We start from the raw sequence: 16,648 nt of genomic DNA, 5'->3' as shown, positions 1-16,648 counted from the left end.
GAAAGTAACCCTTGTCTATCGTAAGAAAGTCAGACATGAAACACCGTTGAGGGCAGAAAAAACATTTCCTGTGATTTTCACCTCAGAGACCATCACCTTTATGATATGTGTTCTGCCAGAGTCTTTGCTCCTTGTCTACACACTGAGCTCAGGCTGTTAGTGTGACGTGTTAGGCTGCACTCTGGGTCTTAGTCCTCAGGGACCCCTGGGTTCTGCTGGGCAGGGTGTGGTCACTGCTCCTGTGCTTCTTGGAGTTCCTTTTTACCAGGCTCAGAGGGGGTGCCCTGACAATTCTAAGAGCCTCCTCAGACTCCCCATGCCTGTCTACTGATGCCCCTGGTCAAGAGAGCCAACCTCCAATAGAGGACACTATGTCTTCCCTTCTAGTCCCTCATTTAGCCGGTGCAAAGGGGTTACGTGCCAGGGCCATGCTCAGCATGGGGACAAGAGGGAAATGTGAGACAGCCCTGCCATAGAGGGGGGGCCCAAATAAACCCAAAGTAAACAGAGATATGACAAGCTCAGACACAAAGGATAAGCACGAGCTGAAGGAAGAGCCTTCTGGGGGAAGGAAGAGCCGGTGGAGAGTTCAGGCAGGGTGGGGGAGAGAAAAGTGAGGCCAGGGACTGGGGGATGTACCACATGGTGGGCTCAGAGGGCAGGGGCATGGAGGAAAGGACATGCAGGGGTGAGAGGCAGGCCTGGTGCCAACCCAGGCCTCTTTGACACTGGTAGAGAGTGGGAGGTTTACTCTGAGTCTGGTGGGAAGCCACCAGTGAGCTGTAAATAGCAATCTGCTCTTGTCAGAAGTGATCAGTGTGACTATTGTGTAGACCAAGGACTGAGAGGGAGCAGGAGCCAGTGGGGAAACACGCCAGCAACCAGCGTACCATCCCGGTGAGAGATGAAAGGGGTTCTGGAGCAACGAAGGGCGGGTCACTCAGGGAATACTTAGGATGGCAGAATGATGGGCAGCAGATGGGGCAGAGCCCTGGAAAATGTTTGCACTCAAGATGTGGGGATCATGTCCCCCAACAAACATTGCTTTTGAACAAAAAAGAGACTTTTGTTCTTCTCTCAGCCCAAGAGTGCTTCTGCCATGCTCAGCAAGGCCTGAAGGGGACACTGAAGGAGGCAGTGTCGGCTGAGGACAGAGCACCAGCCTGGCGGGGACAGAAATCCTGCCCTCCTTCCTGGCTGGGCCAGGAAGAGCCTCAGTGTCACAAGCCCATGCTCTCTGGGGCAGTGGGGATGTGAACCATCTTGGCCTGGGCCCTCACCTCCTTGCATCTCTCCACAGACTCGCTTGCAGGCCGGCGTCAACTATGGGAACACCCTCAGCTGCATCCGCACGGTGTACAAGAGGGAGAGTGTAAGTGCCTCCAGGACAGGGGCTGGAGCTGTCCCCCTCAGGGACTCCTGCACACAGCTCGAAGCCTGCCCAGGGCCTGGGCCCTGCGGCCAGAGCCCCAACACCAGCCCGTCAGGCTGGAGGCCCGTTCATTCCTGCTCATCGCTTCTGGCTCTGTGTTGCCTCTTCTCTCCTCATCTCATGCCACACCTCAAATATTGTATGTCCCCTAAACTTAACCCAGCCATCTTGTGTGCTGTTATGGAGGGCGGGGGCTGATTTTGTGAAACCTCTCTGGAGAGATTCTGAGGAATTTAGAATCACAGAGTGGAAAATTCCTGCAGAAACAGGGGGACCTGTCAGTTTTCAGGGCCAAAGGTGAGACCGGTAAACTGTTTGCTCACAGGCATCCCTTCACCTGGGGTGGCAGAAGCCAGGCCCTGGGATTCCAGATGCCCAGAGCTGGCTTGTCCCTCAGGTTGCTAGAAGGCAGGGGACCTAGGATTTTCCTTCCCAAAAAGGAAAATGCGAATAATATTTTGTGGAAGATGTATCATGTGCCCTTCTAAAGAATGAGTGTATGCTTTCCAAAGAGTTTCTAAAGCCCTGCTTTGGGGAATTTAAAATACATTTTCTAATTAATGATGAAATGACTTGATGATTTAAAGAAATCATTGATAGCAGCCCTGGGCTTTCCCTTGAGTACCTGGAAATGTGGCCTTCTTGTTGACCACCATCTCCACAGCCTCCATCCTAGCAAGTGCCCTGGGGCTTAGGAGCCTCCTGCCTGTGCCCGGACTTTTTCCTCAGAGGTGTGTTTTGTGTCAGGGCATTGCTCAAACTCTCTTGCTGGGCTGCTTTACAATGGACTGCAAGCTGTTCAGGGTGGTGTGTGATTCCTCAGTTCTCTGAGAGGTGGTCCCTGATTCTGCTGTTGGGCACACATTCTCCACAGTGCCTGCCAGCCCCAGCCCCCTCCCCCCTGCCTCTGGGCCATTTTTTGGGGACTGCACGTGTTCCTTGGAGACACAGCACCTCAAGGCTGAGTGATGTCCCACATTATCTGAGGAAGCTTGTTTTGGAAGAAGAACCTGAGGTGGGGAGGAGGTGTGTGTGCATGTGTGTATGCATGCACATGTGTGTGAAGGTGTGTGTGCATATGTGTGTGGTGTCCTACCTCTGAGCCAGATCAGGATTAGCAGGTTTGTGTGCAGCCTGGAGTTGGTACAATAGCTTCCTGGTATTTTTTCATTTTTGGCACGGGGCTGAAAGTAAGTGCTGCCCTGACTCCTTTAAGGGCCTGTGGAATATTCCAGATTTCAGAGGAGTGTCTGTGATGTTCCCTGAGAGTTCAGTGTGGAAAGGACCCTCTCCTCTCAGACTCCAGCACCCTCTGCTGAGGTCTCTGCTTATGTGCAAAGGAAGCCTCTTGGTGCTGTCCTTCTGCAGCTCCCTTCCCCTCAGACCCTTACCACACCCTTAGCAGGTTGAATTTTAATCGCCTGTCAGTTTATCTGTTGCATCCTCCCCTCTCCTACCCCCAGATGTGGGCTCAGTGATGGCAGCGAGTATTTTGTTCTTACAGTTGGCCCCCAGGGCCTGGCCCATGGCAAGTGCCCTAAAGAATGCTTTTAGTCGAGTGGCAAATGAGGAAGTTATGGGGGGTGCTCGGCAAGGCCACCACCCATGAGGGCTCCATGCAGCCTGATAGCTTTCCAGCCCAAGAACGCTGCCACTCTGGTGGAAAATATGGGTTCCAGGCCCAGGGCACCCGGACTCAGGAAACAGAACTGCCTACAGAAGTGGGTTCCTCCCTTGGGCCAGATTATGCCTTGCAGGGGAATGGAGAGCCACCCCTCACTCACCCACCTGGTCCCTCCCATCACACCAGCAACCTTTTTTTTTAATTCTTGTCACCGACATGATGATTTAGTTTTCCCATGGTGTCACCTCCCCAGCCTGCGGGCTCCAAGAGGGCAGGGTCTATGCCAAGTGCCACATGGGGAGCCTGGCACCTGTCCTGCAGACAGCCCGAGGCCCTCATGCTCCTGCCCCCTGGCTTTCCCACAGGTGTTCGGCTTCTTCAAGGGCATGTCCTTTCCCCTTGCCAGCATCGCTGTCTACAACTCGGTGGTATTTGGGGTCTTCAGTAACACACAGCGGTTCCTCAGCCAGTACCACGGCCGGGAGTCCGAGGCCAGCCAGTCCCGCACACTGTCTGACCTTCTCCTAGCCAGCATGGTGGCTGGTGTGGTCTCCGTTGGGCTGGGGACACCTGTGGACCTCATTAAGATCCGGCTGCAGATGCAAACGCAGCCGTTTCAGGAAGGTAAGAGGAGGGGAGGGGCCTGGAGTCTGGGCACCAGTGGCCCTTCCCTGGTCCACCAGATCTGGGATGTGGCTGCTTGTCTCCTCTTTGTTGAGCAGAGTACCTGCGTTGTCGTGTAAGAGTCTGCAGTTAGCATTTTGATCAATTGTAGTAAACAGTCATTAATTATTTATTCCATGCCAACCACCTGCTTAGCGTTCTGGGTATGCTCTCTTCATTGGTCTTCCTAACAATTCTGTAAGGTGGGTGCTATGACTATGTCCGTTTTACAGAGGAGAAAGTGGAGGCTCCTGGAAGTGACGACCCTTAGACAGGGCCACACAGATAATGAATAACTGGTGGGTGAGGACCAGTGGACCAGTGGCATCATTTGTGGTGTCTAGTGCAGAAGGAAAACGGGGGACCCCTTGTTCAAAAATGATTAAGAATTTTAGAAGAGCACACCAGTCAGAATGGCTAAAATTAACAATGGCTAAAATTAACAATGGCTAAAATTAACAATGACAGATGCTGGTGAGGATGCGGAGAAAGGGGAACCCTCCTACACTGTTGGTGGGAATGCAAGCTGGTGCAACCACTCTGGAAAACAGCATGGAGGTTCCTCAAAATGTTGAAAATAGAACTGCCCTATGACCCAGCAATTGCACTACTGGGTATTTACCCTAAAGATACAAACGTAGTGATCCGAAGAGGCACGTGCACCCGAATGTTTATAGCAGCAATGTCCACAATAGCCAAACTATGGAAAGAACCTAGATGCCCATCAACAGATGAATGGATAGAGAAGATGTGGTATATATACACAATGGAATACTATGCAGCCATCAAAAGAAAGGAAATCTTGCCATTTGCGACAACGTGGATGGAACTAGAGCATATCATGCTTAGCGAAATAAGTCAAGTGGAGAAAGACAACTATTATATGATCTCCCTGATATGAGGAAGTGGTGATGCAGCATGGGGGCTTAAGTGGGTAGGAAAAGAATAAATGAAACAAGATGGGATTGGGAGGGAGACAAACCATAAGTGACTCTTAATCTCACAAAACAAACTGAGGGTTGTTGGGGGGAGGGGGGTTGGGAGAAGGGGGGTAGGGTTATGGACATTGGGGAGGGTATGTGCTTTGGTGAGTGCTGTGAAGTATGTAAACCTGGCAATTCACAGACCTGTACCCCTGGGGATAAAAATATATGTTTATAAAAAATTAAAAATTAAAAAAAAAAAGAATTTTAAAAGAGCAACCCAAGCATTAAATCAGGCCTGAGGCCCTGAGGGACTCTGGGGCTCAAAACCATACCCATCCCCAACACCAGGGAGTTTGCTGGGAGGCCTTACCCCTACACCACCTGTGGCCAGGGTGAGTGGTCATTCCTCTTCCCCTCTTTGACGTTCTGGTTGGAACTTCATTTCTTGGTGTGTTAATCAGCCCTCCTGAACTACAGGCTGAGTGTGTTACTTCCTTCATCTTGAGAGAGGAGTGTCTGTGTCTGCTGTGCTTTGCCTAAAGGAGGATGGAAAGAATGGGAAGGTGCTTGCTGTTCGGAGTAGAAGGTGCCAGCTCATGAGAAAGGATGAGCTGGGGTCTTAGACAGACTTCACTCTCTCCAGGTTTGGTTCTTGGCTCTGATGTCACTCTGTCTCCTCAGGCAAGGCACTGCTCCTGTCTGGGCCACCATCTCCTGTCTGCATAAGGGAAGGGCTGGATTTGTGGTCCTTCCTGACATCTCAGTTATCTGATCTGGGCTGACAGCTTTCGTGGACAAGACCCCTCTTGCTGGCAGCCTTCTGAGTGGGCTGCCTTGAGCCCTCTGCCCAGAGAAGCCAGGCTCAGCTGGGCTCATCTGGGTTCTGCATCCGAAGCCCAGAGAGTGCACTCGGGAGCATTCCAGCCCAGCAGCTCTCCTGCCCCCAGCCCCAGCGCCTTGATTCAGCCTGCATATCTTGCCTGGCCCAGGAGGTTTCCAGGACAGGACTGCATAGCCCCTATTGCTGCTATCCTCACTGGGGCCCATGGAGAGCCTGGGGCCAGCTGCCCTAACATGTCGGGTCATGCCTGAGGGACACTAAGTGGTCACTGTCAGCATGTAGGGTGACACGGGACCCCAGCAGGCTGGCTCATCCTGAGGGTCACAGCATACTGTTTTTGGGGCCACTCAGAGAGATACAGGGCAAGGGGTTTCCACATCCCTCTACTCGACATACTGAGCCATGTCTTGGTATAGTTTAGTTTCACCAAAGGGTGACACCTCATAGAAGTGTTTGAAGCTCACTGATCTGGTCTCATCCCAGAGACAAAAGCAAACATGTTGAGGAATGAAGGGCATCCAGAGCAGATTGAGATTGAGGAGGCCTGGCCCCCAAGTTCACATTTGGCTCTGTCCCTCTCTTAGAAAAGCTTGTGTCAGTCTCAGGTGTGGAGGAAATCTCTCTCCCTAAGTCTTCAGACTTTTTGGGTCCAAATGTTGGAAGAATTACCAGTGTTGGGTCTCCTCTGCTCCTGGGAGCAGACCTGCCTCCTTCACAACCTGAAACTTTGACCCTGGAAGGGGAAGAAGAAGGGGAGGCATGCATTTATATATTGGGCAAGGTGAGGCACAGTGAGCCTGGACACCAAAGGAGATGTTTCTCAAAAAAAAAACCTTTCTTATAAACACCTGGGACAATTGGAGGTAAATTAATTGATTGCATCCTCTGTCCTGTCCTTCTTCACCCCTGCCTTCCCTGCAGAGGGTGCTAGATTGGTAACTAACTTGGCAGGCGGAGGCCTGAACTACAAGGAATCCTGAGGCTAGGCTAGAAGCCTCTGGAGCTTGGAAGAAGGATGGGAGACTGTCAAAGAATGGGTAGACCCAAGAGGGGTCCCAAAGCTGAGTGTGCAGCAGCAGCCAATGTTAGGGACATGAGCAGTCCCCATTGGCAGCTGCTAAAGCTGCCAAGCCATTCACCATATGCCCGATACTTAATACCCATTACAGTACCATAAGGTCTTCATGGCTGCTAGCCCTGTTCGTTTATCCAGTGTGCTATGTATGCACCTGCTGTATGCCAGGCACAGAGCTAGGTGCTAGGGATGCAGTGGTGAAGAAGTGTCTACATCCTATCTGTCCTGTAATGCTCTTTCCAGCAGAGAGCAATTGGGCAACTCTAGATGTGGTGGTAGGGGAGGAATCGGGACGGGCTGGGGATCAGGAAGGGCAGGTAGAAGGAGGGTGGAGGGATTGTTGCAGATCAGGTCTGTGCACATGCTCACGGCTACATTGAGGCTTACCCCTGCCTGCTCGCCAGGGCCTGAGCAGTTGTGGAGAACAACTGCCTACCTGGGAAGTCCAGATCCTTCTGGGGCCTCGTTTCCGGGATAAGCTCTCTGAGCAGTGAGAACATAGGGTCCAGGGTGCTCTCCACCATAGGAGGCATTGAACAGCATCCGAGGAGGGTGATTTCCTGGCTCTGCTTCTGTGTGGGTAGGCCACAGTCCGTGGCTTTAGGTTGTCAGTTCATCATAGTGCTAGAAGGAAACTTGTCCTCTTTCGTCAGTCCCTTGAGGCAGCAACAGAAAATGAACATGTGTTTATTCTGTCCTTTTCAGTGTGCCAGGAACTGGCCTTGTGTGAACTCAGGGAAGGCTCTCAACAAGAAGCCAAGGGAGGTTCCTGCAGGCCAGGGTTTCTCAGCCCTGCAGAGTTCTAAGTCATTAGCACCTGAGCCCAGTGGCTTAGCAGGCAGCTAGAGACAAAGACAGTTTACCTGAGCAAGTGCAGGGAGAGTAGAAACCAGGAGTGGAGGGTTCACATGAGCTGTGTTCCTCAAACCTCTGATCTGGGCGAAGCCAGGTCACAGCAGTGGGGGCAGAATAGCCAGTATTTACTGGTCCCTTACCCTGCGCCAGGTACTACGCTAGGAGCTCTGTAAGTGTTTAATCTTTCTAGCAACCCAATTCCTAGACATTAACAAAGGGGAGCCTGAGGCATCAGCAGCTTCTGTAGCTGGCCTCAGGTCACTCCCCTAGTGGGAAGTGGAGCTGGGATGGAGCCCCAGGCTTTCTGACTCACAGCCCACTGATGCTATTTCTGCTTCTGCCCTGGGATTTTGAGATGATGGCAGCTTTCGTAACACCTGGGCCTTTGCACAAACTCATCCCAAATCCGGCTTCAAATGGGAAAGGGGAAGTAGGCTGGGAGCATGTCTCCAAAATAACATTGTTCAGGTAGTGGGCATAGCTCTTGGATTCCCAGGGGCGGGTCTGAATGCCATGGCTTTGGGCAGCCCCTCTCTGCCTGACCTGTTGTCCCTCACCTTCCACCCCAACTGCTTGGGGGTAGGTCTTTGGTGGCTGGGCAGGGTCACTACTGGGGCTGGAGGAGGTCGGCAGGTAAGCAGTGCTTTTTGCCAGGAATCTTCCCAGGAAGGGAGAAAGGATGTGGTTTTCTTTTACTTGTCCCTCAGAGACCCTCTAGGCCAGAGATGGAAAGTTCAAAGACTCACTGGGACCAGGGAGGTAACATGAGTAACTTCTTCCATTTATCTTGACACCCACAGCCCTGCTAAACCGTATCTCCCTTTTCCTCTTCAAAATGTGAGCACAAAACATATTTCACTTCCCTATGACTCTGCTTTTACAAAAGCAGCAGGTCCCACACGTGTCCGCTCTGGTGCTGGGGAGATAATAGGGAGTGGTGGGGACTGTGGCAAGCCAAGCCCACATCCTGTCCGAGGGGGTGGCTTCAGCTCTGTTCTAGGTGATGGATGCCATGTGGCCTGAATTGGAAATTGTCATATAATTAAGAACAAAAGCAGATGCGAACACCACACCCTGAAGCCTAGCAGAGCATGGAGCTGGTGGTGTGGGGCTAGTGCTACCTGGGAGCCTGTGGTCTCGGCCCTGGGTCAGGCCCACTCTGTGGGGTGCTGACCATGCTGAGATGGGTGTTTCCAGGCAGCCTCAGGCCGGGCTTGTAGGATTGTCCATAGTCTGTGGATTTACCCTAGAATGTCCTAACCACTTCTGGGTGGAGACGATGGGCCATGAAGGAGCGCCCCCATATACTGAAGCTGAGTGCTGGAGGCCTCTGGCATCTGGGACATGTGACAGGTAGAATAGAGGCCGCATCGAGGTAAGAGGTAAGCTACCTGAAGGCTTGCAAATAGAAAGCCACTGAGCTCATCCTGATGAACTATTCGTGCTGACTTGTCGTTGAAAACATAAACAAGCTAGAACATTCAATGTGGAGGGAGAAGATGTCCATCCACCCGTCCAGTCGCTGTGAATACAGTAATGTGTTCCTTTTCTAAATGCATAGATAAAACATGTTAAGAAGTGGTACTCCTCCAGTTTCATATCCTCTTTTTAACTTAGTTTACAACATTTTCCATGTTATGAAAATGGCATTTAAAATGATTAACAATAGACGACTAATATTTAAAATAGACATGCATTATTCCATCACTGTGTCCATGAGCACACACATGTTTTGAGAGGGATGGTGCAATGTGGCAAAAATTTAGTTTCTGAGTTTGATTACCTGCTTCTAATTCTCCCCCACAACCCAGGAACTCTAGACAATTCCCCTCAAGTCACCAAGGCTCCGATGACTCATCTGCAAAGCAGACATAGCGACAGTAGCTACCTCATAACTGGGATGGAATGGGATGACGGATTTCACATGACGATCTGAGCATCAGGCCTGGCACACTGAACACCTGAAATAGATGTTCGCTGTAATACTGAACTTAGGTCACACCTTCCTAGGGATGGACCTTGACATTGTTGCTGGTTCATCCTCTTTCAAACATAATGATATGATCAGGTAATCTATCCATATGGAGTTGCTTTCATGTAGGGTTATTTCCCTAAATGTGTGGGCTCTTTGCTTCATGAATGAGTCAAAGGGTCTGGTCATTTTTAGATTCTTGGCACATACTGTGAAATTGTTATACAGAAAGGTTTTGTGTGTGTGTGTGTGTGTGTTTTTTTCCTTGTTTTTTTTTTAACCACATTCCATCGGCAGTGGCTGAAGTTGAGAGGGAAGTTCCATCTGGCCCCGACTGGAGTTGCATACTAAACAGCAGTAACCCCTTATGAAAACTGTTGCAACTTGACAGAGGTTTGCTCCTGGTGCCCCTGCCACTTGGCAGCAAGGAGAGGCTGGCCTGAGTTCAGTTGGCCGTGAGCTGCACTGTAAGGCTCTGATGAAGAAACCCTCCCTCTGGAAGTCATCATCATCCTTGGTGTGGGCATGAGCCTCTCTGGGTGCCCTGCTGGGCCTGAACTGGAATTCAGGGCTGTGGTCCCAGAGGGCAGCAGTCCCTCCTCTGCCCGGGCCAAGTCACGTCCTGGAGGCCGATGGCCAGTGACCCTCAACTTTTCCCTAGTCTGGGAGCTTTCTGGTCTGTGTTTTCATTGACAGCCTAATTAATGTGCAAATCACAAAGGCCTCAACCCCCCAAGAAGGCAGAATTTGGGCACTGGAGGAGGACTAAGCTTTAACTCTGTGCCGACCAGCCCAAGACTGTACCCGGCCCCACTGGAGGCAGAGGGCTGAGTGTGGCACCTGTTGGGACTCACTCTCTGGCTCTGTCATTCACAAACATGTCCTGAGCTCTTGCTGGGATCCAAGCACAGTAAATAAATCAGAGGTATGAGACACACAGCCCCTGTTCAGGGAGTGCACAGTCTGGTGGGGAAATCAGATGTGTAGCAGAATAGAACAGTCTGTGGAAGGCTCTGGAACCTTGGAGTCTGGCTTTGCAGGTCAGGAGGACTCCAGAGAGAAAGGGGCCTTTGATGGGGTGTTGGAATACTGGTGAGGCTTTGGAGACGGACACGTGGGAATGGAAAGCACCATAGCACAGGGTTGGAGTTCTAACTACAATGCAGGGAGGGGAAGGTGCAGGGGGTAGTTGTGAAGAGCTTGGATTACTTAGCTGAGCATGGGCTTAGGCGCTGTGCAGCGGGCAGTGCAGCCTCTTGGGCAGCAGAATGACCTGAGCAGAGCTGTGTGGGAGGAAGCTGGATCTGGCCTTCAGGAGATGTGGAAAGGGTGGGGAAAGTGGTGGTGGTGGGTTGATTTGGGTGTGCTGCCACAGACCAGGTGAGAAACAGGAGCAGGGGGCCCAGGGCCTTGGTCTCTGGGAATGGAGGGGAGTGGCCAGTTGGAGGTATTTGTGGTGGAGAATCAGTGGGCCAGGTAGGAGAGGGAAGTGTCTGCACTGACCCAGGACTGCACAGTTGGGTGACTGTGAGAGAGGACGCCCCTCCCCCCCCCACCGGGAATGAAATGGTGGAGTGTGTGAGGCAGCAGTTGGTGTGGGGCGTGTCACCCATACACATTACTGTCACTGCTGCTGTTCTGGAGCCTGGCAGGAGGGCTGGCTTGAGTGAGAACATGCTGAGTCTGGCTCGGTTCATGTGGGAGGTGCCACAGCTGGAATGTCGGGGCTGGAGGAGGAGTCAGGGGTATGACAGAGAAGTGACCACTGAGGCCATGAATTAGGTGCAAATGTCAAGGTGAGCTACAGATAGGAAGAGGTGGAGATGAAGGGAAAGACCCAGGAAAGAGCTCAGGGAGGAGTTCCAGTGGCATCAATGGCCGTGGTCAGCAGCGGCCAAGCCCATACCATGCATGCTGTGCTAACACACCCCTGCCTTTAAATCGTCACAGCAACTGTGTAAAAGAGGTGCCGTCATTCTTTTTATCTTACAAATGGGGAAACTGAGGCTTTTGTTGGGTGACGTGTTAGGTGACGTGCTCCCTCAGGTGTGACACGCTGCAATAGGGCATAGCCCGTCCACCTCCAGTGCCCCAGGAACCAGAGTCCTGGAAAAATTCCTGTCACCAAAGTAGGCAAAAAGGAATCAAGAGGGGAGAATGGCTGAGGTGGGAGGTGACACTAGGGACAGAGACCGAGGGCTGGGGAAGGAACAAGCCTTTTGTTTCTGGGTTGGGAGAGGAGAATAAAACAGACAATTCAGAAAGGATTTATTTTTTTATATTTTACTTATTCATTTGACAGACAGAGATCACAAGTAGGCAGAGAGGCAGGCAGAGAGAGGGAAAGAGAGAGAGAGGAAAGCAGGCTCTCCGCTGAGCAGAGAGCCCGAGGCGGGGCTCGATCCCAGGACCCTGAGATCATGACCTGAGCCGAAGGCAGAGGCTCAACCCACTGAGCCACCCAAGCGCCCCCAGAAAGGATTTTGAGGGCAAGAGAAAGGAGGTTGAGGGAGACCTCATTGCAAGGCCAGCCTCTACCATATTCAAGAGCCCGAACAGAATGAAGGGGACAGAATGTGGCCAGGATTTGGAGAGAAGAGTATCCTACTTTCTGAGCATGCGAGCCGAGATAAATAGGGCTGGAATGGTAACATCAGAGAGGGCCTCATGAGGGGTGGATCTGGGTGGAAGAGATCATCAACCACATACCAGAACACAAAGCCCGCCTGAGCCCAAGGATGACAAAAGTGGGATGAAACCATTTCTCAATGTCTGGCTGGGAAGGTCACCAACTGTGCCTCAGAGGCCCTGACCATGTACTTCAGTTTGTCTCTTTGGCAACATAGTTTTATTGCTACCGTAAAGATGTATGGCTGCCAAGAAAAACACTCTTCTCCAGGCAGGATGGCCTTGGGGAGGAGCAGCCTTCTGATAGAGCAGATTTTTCAAGACTTTCCCATTGCAGATCAAGAATAACTAATACTAAACTCCCTGAATGCTGCTCCATTTAACTCCCAACTGGAGACAAGCCAGGACTACAGCCTGACCCTTCTTGTCAAGTAGGCTGTGGGCTGCCAATAGGAAGTGAGGGCTGGCGCTGTAGCAGCCCAAAAGGAAAGGGAAGAAATTTGTGAAGAGGCCAGGCATTTAGCCGTGTAGTTCAAGAGGAGTCCTTGAATTCTGGGTGGTTTGGCTGAACCTTTTGCAAACTGTGGTCCCACACAGCTAGCAGAGATGAAATGATGGTGCATACCACGTAACACACCATTGTGAGGTTACATACGCGGATGACACATCCATCTGGTCTTTATATCAACTGAGGAGGGCAAGTATGGTCCTGAGTTGGGGACTCAATGCTAGTATTGAGTCGTTGGTCCTGTGTGGGCATATACAACCTCCCCCAGTAGGTCTGGCTGCAGGCCACCGCTGCCTGAGGTTGGCAGGTCCAGCACTCCCAGAATCTGGAGTCATATCAGGAGAGGGGTAATAAAATAGGAATGACTATTTGCCTCAAGTAAAGTACCTTTGCCAATTGTCACTCAATTTTCACAAAAAGCGAAAGAGGTGGCAGGCTATTTATTCTTCCCCTTTTCTAAGCGGCGGAGGAAACTGTGGGCCAATGTGGTGGGTTCCCTTGCACTGGATTGTATGGTAAGCAGCCACTGAGCAGCAAAGTGAATCCCAGCTGCTTCTAATCCCAGGTTTTCCCTGAATGCCTTTTAAATCCATTAAATGGTGTCCAACCCACAGAATAGCTGCTGTACCTTCAGTGTCTGTAGATTAAGAAGCCACATATGATCAGTTACTATTGGATAATTAGTATATTTAAGTAAATTTTTGTTGTGTTCCCTGCAATAGCATGTACACGTAGGAGAAAAACAGTTACACATGTATGTGAGATACTTTAGGAGTCCTGTGAATCTATAATGCTTACCAGTTTGTGGGTCCCTGAAATAAGTACATACTCTCAACTGTGATTTGGGAGTTCCCTGGCCTAGAAATATTTGAGCACAATAACCTGTGTAACCTGTACGTGGTAACCCTGTACGTCACTGACTGGGGAGCAGCGGGACCTCATCTGTGGATGGCTTAGTTATTAAGGATTTTCTGTAGAAAGTGACCTGTTGAGAAATAATGTTGTGTTTTCATCCCATGCCTGACTATGCGTACATAAGAGAAGTCTCATGGGCCTTTCCCTTCCAGAAAGTGGCCGGACCTTGTGTTTCTGAGGGCTGGCTACCCCTTACTGCAGTGGATCAGTGACCAGCCATTGTATTTCAGGTGCCTTTCCTGTTTCCAGTTATGGCCCATTGAAGACATTGAACAACATCTGAGAAAGGAAAGAGATGGAAGTTTTCATGTTTGTGCCTGGGAAGGGCCCAGCAGTATGCATGGCTAAACCCCTGGCTTCTGAGAGGCAAATCTGTGGGGACCCAGCCTGCATCTAGGCTGGTTCAGGCCCTCCGAAGTGGGAGAACTCCCAAGAGGTGACTGCATGGGTACCTGTTAGGATAGGCCAAACCTGAAAACTCCTACCTTCTGCAGATGCACCTGCCAGGAGGGCCCAGTCAGAGGCCAGTAAGCAAGTCATCGTACTCTGGTGGGCAGAGCAGTGAAGTTAAACAGCCACACTGTATAGTCTATGGAATGATGGTCCCCAGCTTCTGTGTCTCCTGCCTCCCAGCCGCACCGACCAGGTAGGCCAGCTGGTTGAGGTGAGGGAGCTTGGAGGAGAGGTTTTTTTTTTTTTTGTTTTAAAGATTTTATTTATTTATTTGACAGAGATCACACGTAGGCAGAGAGGCAGGCAGAGAGAAAGAGGGGGAAGCAGGCTCCCCGCTGAGCAGAGAGCCCAATGCAGGGCTCCATCTCAGGACTCCGAGATCATGACCTGAGCCGAAGGCAGAGGCTTAACCCACTGAGCCACCCAGGCGCCCCAGAGGTTTTTGTTTTGTTTTGTTTTTAGAACTGTAGAGGCTATCTTCTGCTCCTTGATGAAGATTAGGAGCTAGGTAGCGGCCAATTTCATTGACTTTGAGCATCCTGTCTTTTTTTTTTTTTTTAAGATTTATTTATTCATGAGAGAGAGAGAGAGGCAGAAACGGAGGGAGAAGCAGGCTCCTGGCTGAACAGGGAGCCCGATGGGCTTGATCCCAGGACCTCAGGATCATTGACCTGAGTCAAAGGCAGATGCTTAACCGTCTGAGCCACCCAGGTGCCCCACATCCTGCCTGTCTTGATATAGGGAGCTTGAATTGGTCCTAAGTGAATTTGGGAAAACCAAGAAAACCACAAGCATCCTGAGTGTTTCAGAGTTTTAATCCATATGTATCATCATAAAAGGTAACAGGGTCTTCATTTAGAGTACAGAAAAAAAATGGTGTCAATAGCAAAGCCTCCTGATAAAAAAATGATCAAAGTTTGATTTGTAATTTAATCCCCATTTTGGAACAAAAAATTCTCATTAGAGAAACTAAATGCATTTTGTCCCAGAAAAAAATATGCCCTATGTGAATCCCTTTACACGCACGTGTACACCCAAGCTAAACCCTGAAGGATCAAAAACAACTGGCTGAGAACAGGTGGTTCAGTGTGAGCAAAGTACTCACTCACCAAGCACCTCACCCCCTTCCTTGGGTTCTTTGCACAAACAACATGCAGATTTACGCATTTCTGTTGCACCTATTTCCAAAAGCTGCTTGCAGGCAACCTCCCAAGTCCATTTTTAAAGGTCACCAAAGTTTGTTTTAAACAGCTAGAGTTACCAAGAACTCTGATTCAGCTCTTTTCTAAGTGGAACTGTCAAGCCCTGCCTGTCTCCCAAACCCCACCTCCCCAGCCACGTTTTCTAAGCCGTACCTCCCCCGGGAGCCACGCCTCTCAAGCCACACCTCCCCAGGTCCTGTCTTAAGCTCTCCTCCCCGGGCCACACCTCCTAAGCTGTGCCTCCCTGGGCCACGCCTCTCGGACCACGCCCCCTCCCAAGGGGAGCCTCCCCCTGATGGGCCCAGCCTCTGAGCATCTCTTGGTTGGTGCAACTGATTAAGAGTTGCTTCTGTTTTCTGCTTTGTGGTCCCATATGAACAGTCCATGCCACTATTGCTAATGCAGATGGGCCAGCAACAACCATCGACTAGCTGGAAGATTTGTTTCTCATTGAGTGACACATCATTGATGTCACAGAGTTCCTATACCTTCAAAAACAATCAGGAGAGGGTAGGTAGGCTTGGAATCTTCACTGTGTCTTAGTGGGCTGTGATCAAACAGGTTGCTTCAAGTATAAGATGTCATTTTCTCAGGAGGGTGTGGTAACCCAGGTACATGCAGTTGTCAGAACTCATCAAATGTATACCTACAAGCTACACCTTTTATTGAATGTGAATTATATCCAAATTGAAAAAGGAAACTAATAAAACTAGGACAGGAGGCCAGAGAAGAAGACCAGGGGCTCCTGAGAGTCATTAGTCTTCATGGGAGGAGAGGTGAGAACGGGGAGGAAGTTCAGCCAAGAATGCATCATCTCAATGTGATAACAAGGAAACATCAAGCAAACCACAAATGAGGAAGGTTTTATTCATAAGAAGGGAGGCAGCACACTAATAAAAAATGCTGGTGTCTTTAAAAAGAAAGAAAAGCTGTAGAAATGATGCAGATTAAAGGAACTAGGGGCTGGCTGGCTCAGTTGGCAGAAGAGTGTGACCTTGATCTTGGGGTCATGAGTTTCAGCCCCACGTTGGGTGTGGTGCTTACTAAAAACAAAAATAAATAAAGGAACCTGAAGAATCATGACGACTAAGTGCAGTAACTCGCTGGACTAGATCCTGCACTAGTGAAGGGAGGAATGCCAAACAGGTCAGTACAAGATCAATTGGTAACTTGAGTATAGTTAGTAACATTAGGTAAAGGTACTGTCAACATATATTATGAGACTGATAACTACTCTGGCATTTAAGGCAGTATCTCTATTGTTAGGCAACAATTACTGAAGGATTTAGGGGTAAAGAACCATTCGGTATCTAACCCTGTAATGGTTCAGAAAATAATGTTATGTACATATGTGTGAAAAAGATATGCATGTGTATACAGAGAATTTCCTTATTGCTTACCTTGCGGAAAAGGATTTTTTTTTTTTTAAGTGCAAGTTTGGGTCTTGTTGACAAAGCCAGTTCAAAGTTTATCAGATGTTTTTCCAACATTGGCACCTCCAAACAAGGAAGATTTTTATGAGGATCTTTCTTATCAGTAACTCCTGAAACACAA

General features: G+C 50.0%; 1 protein-coding gene across 4 annotated transcripts in view; it reads left to right on the top strand.

Moving 5' to 3' along the window:
• SLC25A48 (solute carrier family 25 member 48) overlaps nucleotides 1-16,648 on the top strand; it is a 42,354-nt gene that overhangs the window by 7,956 nt on the left and 17,750 nt on the right. For all 4 annotated transcript variants that reach the window (XM_044227094.1, XM_044227121.1, XM_044227102.1 and 1 more), the window contains exons 3-4: nucleotides 1,301-1,372; nucleotides 3,422-3,680. In XM_044227094.1, the coding sequence (XP_044083029.1) occupies nucleotides 1,301-1,372; nucleotides 3,422-3,680 (331 nt within the window). The remainder of the gene's footprint in view (nucleotides 1-1,300; nucleotides 1,373-3,421; nucleotides 3,681-16,648) is intronic.

Source organism: Neovison vison, chromosome 1, assembly GCF_020171115.1.
Source record: "Neovison vison isolate M4711 chromosome 1, ASM_NN_V1, whole genome shotgun sequence".
NCBI classification, from domain to species: domain Eukaryota; kingdom Metazoa; phylum Chordata; class Mammalia; order Carnivora; family Mustelidae; genus Neogale; species Neogale vison.
The sequence above is the reverse complement of the archived record's forward strand: the minus strand, read 5'-3'. Positions and strand labels throughout refer to the sequence as shown.